The following is a 13382-nucleotide window of genomic DNA, read 5'->3' as shown; positions in this document are numbered from 1 at the left end:
AAAAAGGTACTTTTCATTTGTGAGAAATGTACTTAGGTCATAAAAGAACAAAATGTCAACGTCCTTGCTTTGAACTAGAATGGAATGCTTCTGCCTGTAAAATGTACCCTCCTTCAAAGACAGGCTGTTATTGTCTTGGTGAAGTACGCGTCCTTTCTCAGTCCTTGTCCAAGTTGGAAATAAAATGATTAGAGATAGTCTTGGAGAAGAAAAACAAACAATTATTATGCTGCTACATTAAATTGAAAATCTCCAGAGTTATTGGACCAAATCAGTAACTAAATGTCAGAGGGAATGACAAGAGAGATCTCATTTTCTGGCTGTCGTTATTTTAGGGGAGTTGAGAGCCGTGGTTGTCAGTAAATCAGCAACAAAGAAAAACTATCCGTCTTTTGCAGTAAGTGGCTGGGGGTGGCTGGACTGTGGGTTCTAGAGAGTGAGGGAATAGATGACTAAGCCAATGTGGTGGTCCCTGGGCAACAGAAAGGATCAAAGTGATGGAGGGGCATCTTTCTATTGTGTTTGGTCCCCTTTTCAAGTTTTGGAGAAAATTCCTTCATCTTTAGCAAAAGGGGCATTTTTTAAGCCAGGTGGTTAACTGGGAAGGTGTTCAAGCTTTCTCAGGGTTGCTCTGACCCCGGACCCTTGGGATTTGGTAGCACTGTTGTCTTTGAGGGGTCGGTTGACGTCAAGTGCTTCCTATTTAACTGGCTCTCCAGCTGGACAGGACTGCTTTCTTTCCAAAACCTCTTCGTGACGTAGCACATCAACAGGGTTGGTTTTGAACAAGAAAGTAAAAGGCCAGAAGGTGAATTCACACCATACTAATTTCCAAAAATACCTGATGCCTTTTGGCTTACACATGCTTGGCCATTCAAGAGTCAGTCGTTTAGCATTTCCTGAAGTCAAGTACTTAGGTTTTAGGTTAGCTTCTGTTCTGTCCCCACCAGTGATACTGGAAAACAGCACGCCACCTTACTGGAAGAGACTCTTCCTTTTGGAGGGCAGGAATGGCTGATGGTGCCTGCAGGTTCTCACCTGGGTTTTGGACTCAGATGTTTACTCCTGGTAGGGCTTGGTTCTCATTGGCACATTGCTGATCTAAACCTTTAATGCTAATGTTATGATTGATTAATTAATTGCTGATGTTTATAAACAGGAAGATCTGATAGGGGTAGGAACTTGTAATTTCTCTTGACTTTTCGGAGCTGGATCATGGCTGCCCGCTGCCTGGGCCACCACATCTCTGACAACTCCCTGATGCCTCTTACCAATACCAAATTTATTCATGTGTTCATGAAGTAAGGAATTCATATACCCAACAGGACTTTTTCAATCAGAGCCTCCATTTCCCTTCTAGATCCCCAGCCTCGGTAGTAGGACTTGAGGATTCGGTAGACCAGATGGCCTGAGCCTGCTTCCAGATGGGTGTATCATGCCTTGAAGCATAGCTAGGGCCACGAGGCATGCATGTGACTAGAGTCTCACACAGGTGTCCATATGCTGTGGTGTCCATATACACCATCACAGTACCTCTTGGGAAAGGGGACAGACCTGGGTGTGTTTCTGCCCCTGTTTGTAGGTACAGCTGGTTTTTACTCGTCAAGGTAGACAGCTCACTGGATGGGTGACATGTTCACAAAGGGAAAGGGGATACACTTACATGGACAAAGTCTAGACAAAGATCAGAGCTGTGCCTACCACCGTGTTTCACTATACTGTCAATGGGTTCCCCTTCCTAAACATTGGGCCAAGAATTATATTCTCCTTGGGTATTGGAGAAAGATGCTGATAGCACAGAGACTGGATGTTTTGATTAAGCTATAAAACTTTCTTGCATATCCATTCTCAATTCACAAGTTAGGGAGTTCCTCAGGGACATCTTACTTTCAAACAAACTGTGCATCTAAAACAATGTGTCATTAGGTTGAACATCTCCAAGCTGAGCTACCAAACACTTAAATATTTATACTTTCAGCAGAGTAATTAAAGCCACTCTCCTAATATCCTCAGGGAGAAAAAAAAACAAACCCAACCAAATGCTGGAGCTAGTGGCACGAAAAAGACAGCTCTCAAAACTAGTTCAAGGTACAAGATTTGTGCTAGTGATTCCCGGGCAAGAGGCACTGGAGGTTTACTGCTCTCTAACTCAGCAGTTTCTCACTTTGGAAGGACCAGTTTAAAGTTGAAAAACAATTGCCTTTCTACTTTTAGTGTTTATGCATTTCTTGGGACTTAATATTTGGAGAAGGGTTTTGTGTTATTTTAATCTTTGCCCAGTGTCATTAACGTATCTGCACGGCATTGTGGCTGTGTTCTTGTTCTGATGCATCAGTTTGGAAACCAGTACCTCCCTTTCCACGCAAAGCACTGTGTCTACGTGAGCCAAGGCCGGGACAAGATGGAAGGGTATAATCTGTTTGTCTGGACAGATCCCCCCAGCTCTCTGTGCTTTAAACTGCACTGTGGTGAGATAATGTACCAACAATTTCTCTTCTTGGTCTGAGGTTCTGCTAAGCTGATTGCTCACTTCCTGTCAGCTCTGGACTGTCCCGTCCTAAGCCACACTTGCCCCTCCCACTGCCTTGTTTACCAGAGCAGAATAACAGCAACGCTACTTCAAAGGACGTTTCCCCTATCCCATCCATCCGGAATTGGCCTTTATCGCTTTGACGGAATGACAGCTATGAAGAAGCTGGCTTTTTCTACGCCTTGTAGATTCCTTCTACCCTGTTTTTTTAGGCGTTGATTTTACTCTCAAAGTATCCTGTCTTGAATTTAATCATTCTCGGTACAGATGGAGCTTTCAAGGAGGCTGAGTGAGCGCAGAGCCTCTCCTAGCGTGAGTGATCTGCAGGGGAACGTTATCAAAAATTAAATGCCCCCAAAGGCGGTCTGAAGCCTGGCAGAGTGAACTTGGTGAGAACCAAGGCAAAGAGCACTTTCCAGGAGTCACATGACCTGCAAATCGCAAGAGTTAGCTTTGTGCAGCATTTGGCCTGTACTCCAACAGCTTGGATTGATTAGAACAAAATTTAATTTGCAATCATTGGCTTGTGGCAAGGAGAGCATGAAATTATATTAGTGTGCTGGACTTGCACTTTGTAGTATATTTCCTCATAAATCAGTTATCTTTTTAATTTATCTTCAGGTTTCAGTACATAGGTACATCAAACCTTTTTGTTGTTGTTGTTGTTTGTTTTGTTAAGAATCACTCTGTAGGGAGAGAGGCAGTTAAATGCTAACCAGGGGATCCCTGTCTCCATCCTCACTACTTGCTCAAGGAGAAGGCGTAACTCAAGGTGTTTTATTTCTTCGGGTCAAGTGGGACACCGTGGAGTTCGGAAGACAAATAGCACTGAGTAGCAAAACCTCCGTCGGGTGTGAGATATACAGTGGTCTCTGCTGGTGAAGGCTCATGATTCGTCTGATTTGCCCTTTGAAATGACTGCCCATGCTCAAAGTCTGGTTTCTAGGGGACTCGAAGGAAAAAGATGTCTAGTCCAAGCAGTAAATCTTACGCCGCTGATTCTCCCACAGCCTGTGATTAGCGGGTGGCCTTTAAACAAGTTCCGATGTTATATATGAACACATTCGGAGGATTCTGGGAGTGACATAAATCTGTCTTTGTGGTCTCTGGGGGTGAGGGTGGTGTCTTAACTCGGGATCTGGAGTTGATGATAGCGTCCGAAGGAAGACTCACACCGGAGTGAGTCCCCGTCGTCGGCGCCACCACTAACTCACCGTGGACCATCAGGCAATCTAGTTTTCCTTAGGCCTAAGTCTCCTCATCTGTAATGCAAAGAGCCCAGGTGGCCAAGGTCACTCCTGATTTAGAGTGGGGTCTGTAGGAGGGCGTTCAAGTGGCTGGGGGAGACAGGTCAATGGACTTCTGGGGCAGAGGGCAAAAGGGGAACATGGCTGCGTTTCCGCTTCCGTGATTTGCAAGGCAAAGCACAGTTAAGTCTTAGGGGGAAAATAAACATCTCTAATGCTAACATTATCTAGTGTTCAGATATAAACCCAAGTATGGTGATCGCAACGGTCGCACCCTCTGGAACACAGCCCTCCAGTGGGACTTAATACTGGAGAGAAGCAAATGAGATAAGATTATGACTGTATGGGCTGCCTTTTAAATATATGTCTTTGGTGGGTTCTTTTTGAAGCCAGGGAAAAAGCTGTAAAGGGAATAATTGCTTGTAATTTATCTGTTTCATAAGCTCGGGCGCTATATGAATTGTTTTCTCAGGGTGGGAGCTCTACGTCCCCATTCAGGGTGGGAGGTGTACTGTTACCTATATCAGGTTCAACAATGGAAGCTAATTTCCCGCCCTGCTTTCCTTATTACCGTACAAGAAGGCTGGGGCTCTTTGTTTGTAAACACAGTGAGAAACATTTTCAAAAGGCATCCTTTTTGCGATTATAATGTTTTGCTCACAACAAGCATATATCAAAGAGCCCGGAGCAAACACATCTTGAATCAGCCCCAGGCTTCGCTAGAAAATTCGAATGACTACATTTAAAATGTAGGAATCGGGGACTGGATTAGCGGGGTTGCCAAACTGCACATTGAAAGATTGTTACCCAGAGAACACGCGGCTTGTTTCTGTCCCAGTACAACCCAGAAACCAATTTGAAGTTTGTTTCTAGCTGCCCGCCTATCTCCCCCAAAGCATCCCACTGCCTCACCCCCAGCTCTTGCTGCCCACCTCAGTGCATACCTCCACATAGCACCTTTCTTCTCACAGTGAGGTTAACCTGCCCGTTGCGGGCCGCATGGTGCATGAGGTCGATGACGTAGCGGTGGGTCTTGCCAGCCACCGGGATCCCATCCACGTAGACAAGCTCGTCTCCTGGGTGCAGACGGCCGTCTCTGTCAGCTGAGCCCATCGCAATGACAGCTCCGATCAAAATCTCGAGAGAACAGCCATAGGTATATATTACAGGGGCTCGCTCTTCACAAGTGGGTGAGGGGAGGCCGGAAGGAAGCCCTTACAGGGACTGCTCCCCATGTCTACCACTTACTGCTGCTTTCCATGGCGCCCCACAGGGTACGCTTGCTTGCTGGTCCACGTGCTGCCGGCCTTAAGGGAAATTATAACTCGAAATGCACTGAGGGTAGTCGGTTACCACAAATGACATCTGCACTGAAATATCGTGGAGACCGAGTCCTGGCACCAGCTCCTAACTGTGCAGACTCGAATAAGGATTCTTAAGCTTTGCAAACCTCGCTCCCTTCACGTACAAAATGGGATGATAATAGGACCGCCCAGTTCAGAGGGCTGCTGGGAGAAGCCAACGAGAAAATGTGAGGGAAGAATTTAACTTTTGCGTGACTCATATTCTACGCCTGCGAATGGCAGGGGAAACCACTTGTTGCTCACCATTAAACTTGGGACAGAGGCTCACCTTTTTTTTTTTTTTTTTTTTTGCTTGCTTGTTGGGTAAACAAAGCAAAAGGAACAAAACAATTTTTGTTTCTGGCCTATTGACTTACTCAAATATTCTCAGCTGAACTGTCTCCAAATTCTGACTCTATTGAGAATTCCCTTAGAACACCGTCCTCTACACAAAGAACGTTCCCAGCTTCACGTCCCCTCAAACACTTCTATGTTAGATACAGTACCACTGTGGCAGGAAGAGAGGCGGTGTGCATTATGGAGCACATGTATTCTCACAAGACCCCAAATAGGACCATGATGCAAAGCAGTGCATGTGGCTTCCTGTAACCCAACAGGAATCACGTGGTTTAGCATCTGGAAGCAAGGCCTTTCTTCTTTTCTATCTCAGAGGAAAGTAAATGGTACTTAGTATTTTAGTTCTACTGTTTAACCCACAAAACAGTTTCTCCAAGCCATGCACGACGGGTCTCTCTTCTTTTGTCAGTGGCTGAGCCACATGGCTCCCGAAGGCAGCGGTTTCCATCAGCCTGACAATGTTACAGAAGCCTCACTCCAGGTTTTAAATCCTTATAAAGCGATTTGTTGCTCAAAAAATTGATTTCTTTCAGGCATGAGAATTTCTTTCAGGCCTCAGATGTGTGGATTCCGGCCAGCTTGTAGTGCAGCCCCAGCCTGAGAGGCCTGTCTTCAGGCTTAGTACCAGAATGGATGCTCCCGAGTTCAGCTCTAATTTCTCATGTCTGTCAGCATGGCAACTGGATCTGAATGCATAGGACCTCTTAAGTACAGGTGGCAGCATTCCAGTCTGAAGGATGTCTCGGCTTCACAGCTTGCAAGGAGGAACTGCCACTTTCTACAACGTTGCTGTAGTCTTCTGTTCCCGGTGGGTGCTGGGGTGAGAGATAGCATTGCTTCCATGACGACTAGCACTGTTCTGACCAGCCATTCACTGCTGCTATCGAGGGGGTGGCGTTGTATCTCCTGCCTTAGATTACCTGTGTTCTAGGCCTTTCCCTTTGACCTGCTGTACCTACTTGCTGCAGTCTGAAAGTTGGGCACACTTCTGACAATCTCTATTTCCTATATTGTCATGCCAACCCGAATTTCTGAATTTCTTTCTAAAGATATCCCAGTCATTCTTCAAGAGGCTCGGCCCACTGTGGAGTACTTCAAAGGTTTTCTAAGTGCCTTGTGCAAAAGCCAGTTAAAATAAGTGTTTGTTTCTCTACGGCTCTACAAAAGCTGCATTTAGGTAGGGTCTGCCCAAAGAAAATGCTTCAACCTTTAAATTTCCTGTACCCAGGAAATAAGGAAGTTTATAATTAGTTATAAAAGAAACAGTTTATGAACCTTTTGGCTGGATAATCTCCAACTTTAATTCTGCTTCTGGCTGGTGAACGTTTAGAGCTCAGTTTCGCCTGGGCCTTATACAGACACAGGAAAGATAGGTTACACGTGGGGAACCTGCTTCTCTCTTGCTGTGGGAAAAAGGAGAGCATGTCCACGTACTCTTGAAGCCACGTTGTTAGTTTGTCAGCCATTGAAGGGAAGGTTTCTGGAAAACCGTGCTTTTCTCCTGCCACACTGCTCACAAGCCGTCTCTTCATTTATTAATTTCAACATCGATATTCATGGAGGAGCATGGGGATACTATATATAATGGCCAGGAATCCACAGCAAAAATATTAATAATCCTCCCATTACGAGACCGCCATTCTCGTGGCGCATAAAAGATGCCAAGAGAATGCAACGGAGATGGTAATGTTGGAAGGCGTGTGCAATGGGGAAAGACAGCAGGCAAGGCCTTAACCACCGGTCAAGGCAGCACTGGGGTCGCTTAGAGGAAGCATCGTTGAGAGGTTGACCCTTTGAGCTGTCGGATGACAGTGCCGTACACTGAACACATCTTTTTGCTAATCTTTGAGAATTTTGTACCATGTATTTTGGCTGTATTCAGTCTTCCCAAGAACTCTTCCTAGATTACCTCTATTCCCCACCCACCAAAACTCTGTGTTCTTTCTTTTTCTGTCTGTCTGTCTTCCTTCTTCCCTCCCTCCCTCTCTTCCTCCCTCCTTCCCTCCTCTCCTTCCTTCCTTTCTTCCTTCCTTTATTTCTATCTCTCTTTCTTTTCCCCATCAAGTGCAGTTTTTGCTGCCCAAATACTCTGGGATGTGTCCCCTCTACAGTAGTGTGGACAACCCTCCAGGGGCCACATCCTCAAAGGAAATGGATACTCCTCTTCCTAGCAGCTATCAGTTAACAGTAACCCTTAAGTTATGGGTGGCCCTTTGTTTCTGTCTCCCTTCCTCCACGCTGAGATTATGTCTGGCTGGAGCTTTCAGTCATCTGCTTCCTCTGGTTCTTACAATCTTCCCGCCACCTCTTTTGTAACAGACCCTAAGCCCCGGGAAGGGGGTTGTTATACAGATGTCCTGTTTAGAGCTTAGTGTTTCACAGTCTTGTCTTCTCTATACCTCGACTAGCTGTGGGTTTCTGTGCTAATTGCTATCTTCAATTGTGTAGAACGATAAGGTATCAGTTTAATTTCATGTCTATTTAGCAAAGTGACATCTGTAGGCTCTCCTCTAGGGTCAATGATCCATTTAGCCACAGGTTCTTGGTGGCCCTAATAGTGGTACCAGATGTGGTTTTCAACTTGTACAGCTGTCCTTACGTAGGATCAGAGGTGGTGGTTCCAGCCGTGACTTTTGTGGCCTTTTTGCCGTAGTAGACATGTCTTACCAGGCTGGTGGTTATAGCTCGCACGGTTCTCAGCTGGGTAAGGCTGTGCTTACTGTTCACTTTGGTAGTACACGCAGACCTTCCAGAGCGAGGAAAGCCAGCCAGAAGGGCTGAAGCTTCCAGGTGAGTACCAGTTTGATTCCTTCTGGGCACGTTTAAATTTTGTTTTGGAGTTTCAAACCTTCCATGGTTCTGTTCTTTCAGATCTTAAAAAAGTGTATATAGAACATCCAGCTAACACTTTTAAATAATTCAACCTGCTGTTGTTTATTATATAGAGTTATGTAATTGTTTCTTTGTATAACGATATGTAATTATACTGGATAATATACACTCCACTTTGTTTCGTAAAGAGTTGCTGTAGCCATTGAGCTGATGTGTGTCATGCTCTGGGTGAGCACTGGGACCTGGCTTGAGCCTGCCATGCCGGGGTAGGCACTAGACGTCTGTCCATCAGTCTAAGCATGGCTGCTCCATCCACCAGGAACCACTGTCTCTGCTCACAGAGGCTCAGCACTCATCTTGCTGCTGCTTCCAGGTTTCTTGCTACCCTGGCTTCTCAGCCCGTGGAGGCTTCATACCTTGGTGTGCATTTCATTGGCGATACGGAGGTAACACTATGTGTTTCTCTATCCAGGAAAAACCTGCTTCAAAAAGGTTTCACATACAATTTGCATACCTCATATCTATTATTTCCCATTTGCTACGTTGACTGCAGGGACTGGATAATCTATGGTTCCCTCCTCCACCATAAATCGTGTAATTCTCTCAAGAAACTCACGTTGGCTTCTCAATGTATGTGCTACAAACTGGTGTAGGTTCGTGAGAACATGTCTCAGGGTACCTTGACCCTTCCAGATTGTTGTTCTCAAACTTAAGGGTGTGTTGGTGTCACCTGTGAACTGTTGATTAGCTCTACTAGACCACCCACCCTTGGGATTCTACAGGCCAGAGATGGGGTATGAGGTTATCGATATGAATTTTTGTACTGGGGTATGGACTCACTAGGTAGCCCTGGCTTCTGTGATATTATCTATGTAGGTCAAACTGGTTCCGAACTCATGGAAACATGTCCTCTGAGAGGTGGGACTGAAGGCAGGTGCCACGACGCCCCACCTGAATATGAGATTTTGTGTGTTTAATAAGCTCCTGGGAGCTGATGGAAGACGCACGCTCTTCTGAGACACCCTGAGCATTTCCATTTGGTTCAATGGCCGCAGGACCTATGGCTTTCCTGGTCATATCCCAAGTTGGTCCTTACCCCTCACACTGGTCACTTTCTGGGTATATCGACAGTTGCTGGTGTAGGTTCCCTATGTATCAAGTCACATCTTCCTTCTGGTCTTATTGACCACTGACCATGCTGGCCAGAAATCCAGCCTGGCCAATGCAGCTGTGGCCATTCACTATCCCTTTGGCTTCCACAGATACCACTACCTCAGACTCTTCAGATTTCTTTTCTCCACACTCTCAGAAGAACATTCTGTCTCATCTCTATTATTTTGGCCTGGGAGGAAAAACTCGCTGGGAAAACTTAGAAAACAGTGACCCCCATGAAGGTCCATGGCCAGGGTCTTTTCAATTGCGTTCTCTGTCTAACACTAAATGCTCAGCCCTAAAATCATATACATTTGAGTCACGCTAAATGGACTCAGCAGATTGGATTTATGTGCCTCTTTATGTAACAATACGTAATGAAAAAGAGGTCATAAACTAGAGAGGGACTCAGTTCTATGAGGCATGAGAAGAGTTGAGGGAGAAGGCGGAGGGGAAGGGAGGGGAGGGGAGAGGGGGAGGAGATGATGCAAATACGGTGCTCATATAGTAAATTCTAAATAAATAAATAAATTAATTAATTAATAAGCAAGCGAGATACAAAGAAATAACCACCTTCGCAACTCTGCTTTCCCTCAAGCTCTGAGGGCACAGAACAAAACAGTGTGTGATGTGAAATAATAATTTAGATTCAAGTGGCTGAGGTACCAGCAAGCCAGGGGAAGAGATAATGAGAAAAAGAAAGCAGGACCAGACAAAAACCCAAGCACAAACCACCTCCGCTGGCCTTTAAACTCTTTTGATCCTTCCTGCACTGCCTGCCACAAGTAAACACAGCCCCAGAAGATCTGTTCCGGCATCAAAGTCCTGCAAAAACACGTCAGGTCCTTTCCTTTCAAAACAACCCCGGAAGTGTGCATCAGACTCCAGGGCCGAAGATAGGTCCTTTTTTTTTTTTTTTTTTTAATTTTGGTAGTTTTTTTCTCCGCACATCACACTCACTGTGATGTTTTCTAGATCTTCCATTTTGATGCCTTTCTATTGCTTTTCCGACTCACAGCAGGGAATCTCATTTTTGTTCCTCTCTGGCAATTTTTCATTTCTTTCTATTTCGATTGTTACTTAACTGTGAAAAGTATCTCCTTTTTAAAGAAAAAAAAAACGCCCGGAACATTTTGCTTGAACAGGAGTCCTGCTGTTCATTGTTTGTGGAAGCCCAGTTGTCATGTTCAGCGTCAACCCCGGGGTGTCAATACCATTTCATAAATATGGAGGCAGCAACCTGTTGGATGTGCCCCATGAGACCTGTGGTTGATGAACACGTCACCTTCCCTGCCTCAGCCTGTGCGGCACACCAGCAATTAACTGAGGGAGTGGGTTTGTGTGCTAGCGCCGAGCTGAGCAGGGGGAGACTGCAGGAGACTTCCTCCGAGCAGCAGGAAGGACTGACTGAGAGATTTCTCTTGGAGTGGACTCCCTGCTACTGACACAGTCATTCTCTGAGCTCAGTGCAGTCTTCTGGTTTGGGAGGCTCACTTTTTGGCTTTTCTTGCATTTAGATGAACTAGGTTTCTATTTTCTGGCTGAAGTGACGGAATTGAAAACCGCAGCAGGAATACTCTGATGATCTTTCTTAAGTTGACTTTTTATTTAACATGTGTGCGCTCTGCTGCATGTGCACCTGCACGACAGAAGAAGGCCCTAGATCCACTTTATAGATCGCTGTGGTCCACTATGTGGGTCCTGGGCCGGTGCTCTTAACCACCGACCCTTCTCTCCAGCTCTGGGAGTAGACCTTACGTCATTGAAATGAAGAATAAATCTCAACAAGGGCAATGAAGATAACCAGAAATCCATGTAATCTAAGGCTTCTCATAAACACTTGGTGCCTACCTGCTAAAGGACAGGAAAGACTTAGGAATAGAAGAGCTGGACTCTGGGAACCTGTGTACAAAATGGGCAGAGGGATGTCCTTACGTTATGGTGACCCCCCCAACCCTAAAAGTACTTTGTTGCTATTTCGTAACTGTACTTTTCTATTGTTATGAACTGTCTCTCTATGACTCCGCTTGAATAGCTCCAGAGTGAAGGCGCTCACTCTATCTATACAAAGGCCATTTACATAATAGCTACAGTTTTAGCTATTATGGGTCCCTTTCTTTTGTTAGACTGATTTTTTTCTTTTGGGAATTTCTGCTGGTCAATTTTATATTTCTTTTGGGAAGCAATCTACTAATGTGGTGGCAGACAGGCCGATGATCATGGAGACTTACTCTGAAGTTGTTATGACCCAGGCACCAAGAGTTTTACCTTATGCCACCTTTAGTCCTTAAAGCCATTCTATGGGATGGTGACTCTGACTACCCTTATCTTGCAAATGACCAAACAGATGCTTACCATCTCTTATATGAGCTAGGATGGGATGTACTCATAGTGGGTCCTTGTTTCCTTGAGCATTATTTAAGATCCATCTCTAGAGTGGGCGTTTTGGGGAGGATATTGTACTGTACACTCACAATGTTTCGCAATGTTTTTTTGGGTATCCATGAGTACTGCTATTTTATGCTTTCATTCTGAACATCTGTATCCATATGGCTATATGGATATATTAATATTAAGATTATTCTAAAATTACTCTCAAATTCTCAGTAGTCTTTCAACTGCTGCTGATTCATGGACATATTCTTCTCACAATGCCTTAATTCAATCTGATTTAGCTTTTGTAGCAGAGAACTTGATTTTATGTCTGTTCACCCCTCTGTTTTCTGGCCTTTATTGTTTTTTGTCACAAACATATATAATTCTGTGGTTTCTGCCTACTACCTCCACATCTTCTGTCTTATTTTATGACCACCTCTTAGAGAATCCCATGTTCCAGAACCATTAAATAATTGAGCTACCCAACAAGAATAGGTCCATTCTCCGAGATAGTAGCATCCCCCTAAGTAATGGTCAGATAACAGCCTTAGAGATGCTTGTGTGTCTGTCGTAAGGTGTTGTTAAGGAAAATAGAAAAGAGAAAACAAACTGCAGTCTTCTAAACATCTCTGTCAACACCACACGGAATGATGGTTTCCTGGTTATTTATGCATAAAACAGTCACATGTGGAAATACACTGGATTCAACTTACAGGCTGTCCGGGCTCGTCTCCCCCAAGGATTCTGAAGCCAAATCCAGACTCCATCCTCCGAAGGTGAACATCCAATTCCTTATAATCTGGACCTGGCATAAAGGAAATGCCATTGAGTAACGAATACTGCTTCTTCCCCACCTCCCGAGAAACAGAACACATCGATGATAAATTAATTTTGTGGATGTGATTAATGAGAGTGTTGTTAGTCAATGAAAAGCACAGAGGAGAGAGAAAACATGGTGGCAAAGAAGTATGCACTCTTGATATCCGCAGTCCCTGGGACGGCAGTGAGCAGCTGTGAGCGCTGTCGCTAGGGCGTCTTCCACAGGTAGAGAGAACGCATGAATTTCAGAGAGGAAAAAGTTGATGATAGATTTTAATTTTTTCAGAGAACTTTTGGATTGCCTTTAAGAAGTTCGCCCGCCTCCCTATGACTTTGAGGATGTTTGCTCTGATTACCTCAGAAAACGAGTGAGAGAGCAGATGGCAAAACCTGCAAGTGTCTATTTAAGTACTGCCTAGTAAGCTACTACCGTCTGTTTACAATTTGATGCATCCAGTGTTGGCTTCTGTCCTGTGTGTGTGTGTGTGTGTGTGTGTGTGTGTGTGTGTGTGTGTGTGTGTGTGTGTGTGTTGGTCATAATGTCTAATAGAAGTATCTTTTAAAATTGCAAAAATTAGAAAATATACTTTAAACTTCACTTCATTGGGGTTTAAGTAAATTTTTGGTAGGTTCCTTTAGTCTTTTTATAAGATTTGGGTAGAAATCTATCTAGGCCCAAGAAGCACCTGCTCCCCCCTCCCCAGATATTTTAGCATATGGAAGCCA

General features: G+C 44.7%; 1 protein-coding gene across 1 annotated transcript in view; it reads right to left on the bottom strand.

The window, feature by feature from the left end:
- Magi2 (membrane associated guanylate kinase, WW and PDZ domain containing 2) overlaps positions 1 to 13382 on the bottom strand; it is a 1438642-nt gene that overhangs the window by 137961 nt on the left and 1287299 nt on the right. Inside the window, 2 exon segments of the mRNA XM_032907059.1 lie at positions 4722 to 4914; positions 12551 to 12642. Of these exon segments, the coding sequence (XP_032762950.1) occupies positions 4722 to 4914; positions 12551 to 12642 (285 nt within the window).

The sequence above is a fragment of the Rattus rattus genome, chromosome 6 (genome assembly GCF_011064425.1).
Source record: "Rattus rattus isolate New Zealand chromosome 6, Rrattus_CSIRO_v1, whole genome shotgun sequence".
NCBI classification, from domain to species: domain Eukaryota; kingdom Metazoa; phylum Chordata; class Mammalia; order Rodentia; family Muridae; genus Rattus; species Rattus rattus.
The sequence above is the reverse complement of the archived record's forward strand: the minus strand, read 5'-3'. Positions and strand labels throughout refer to the sequence as shown.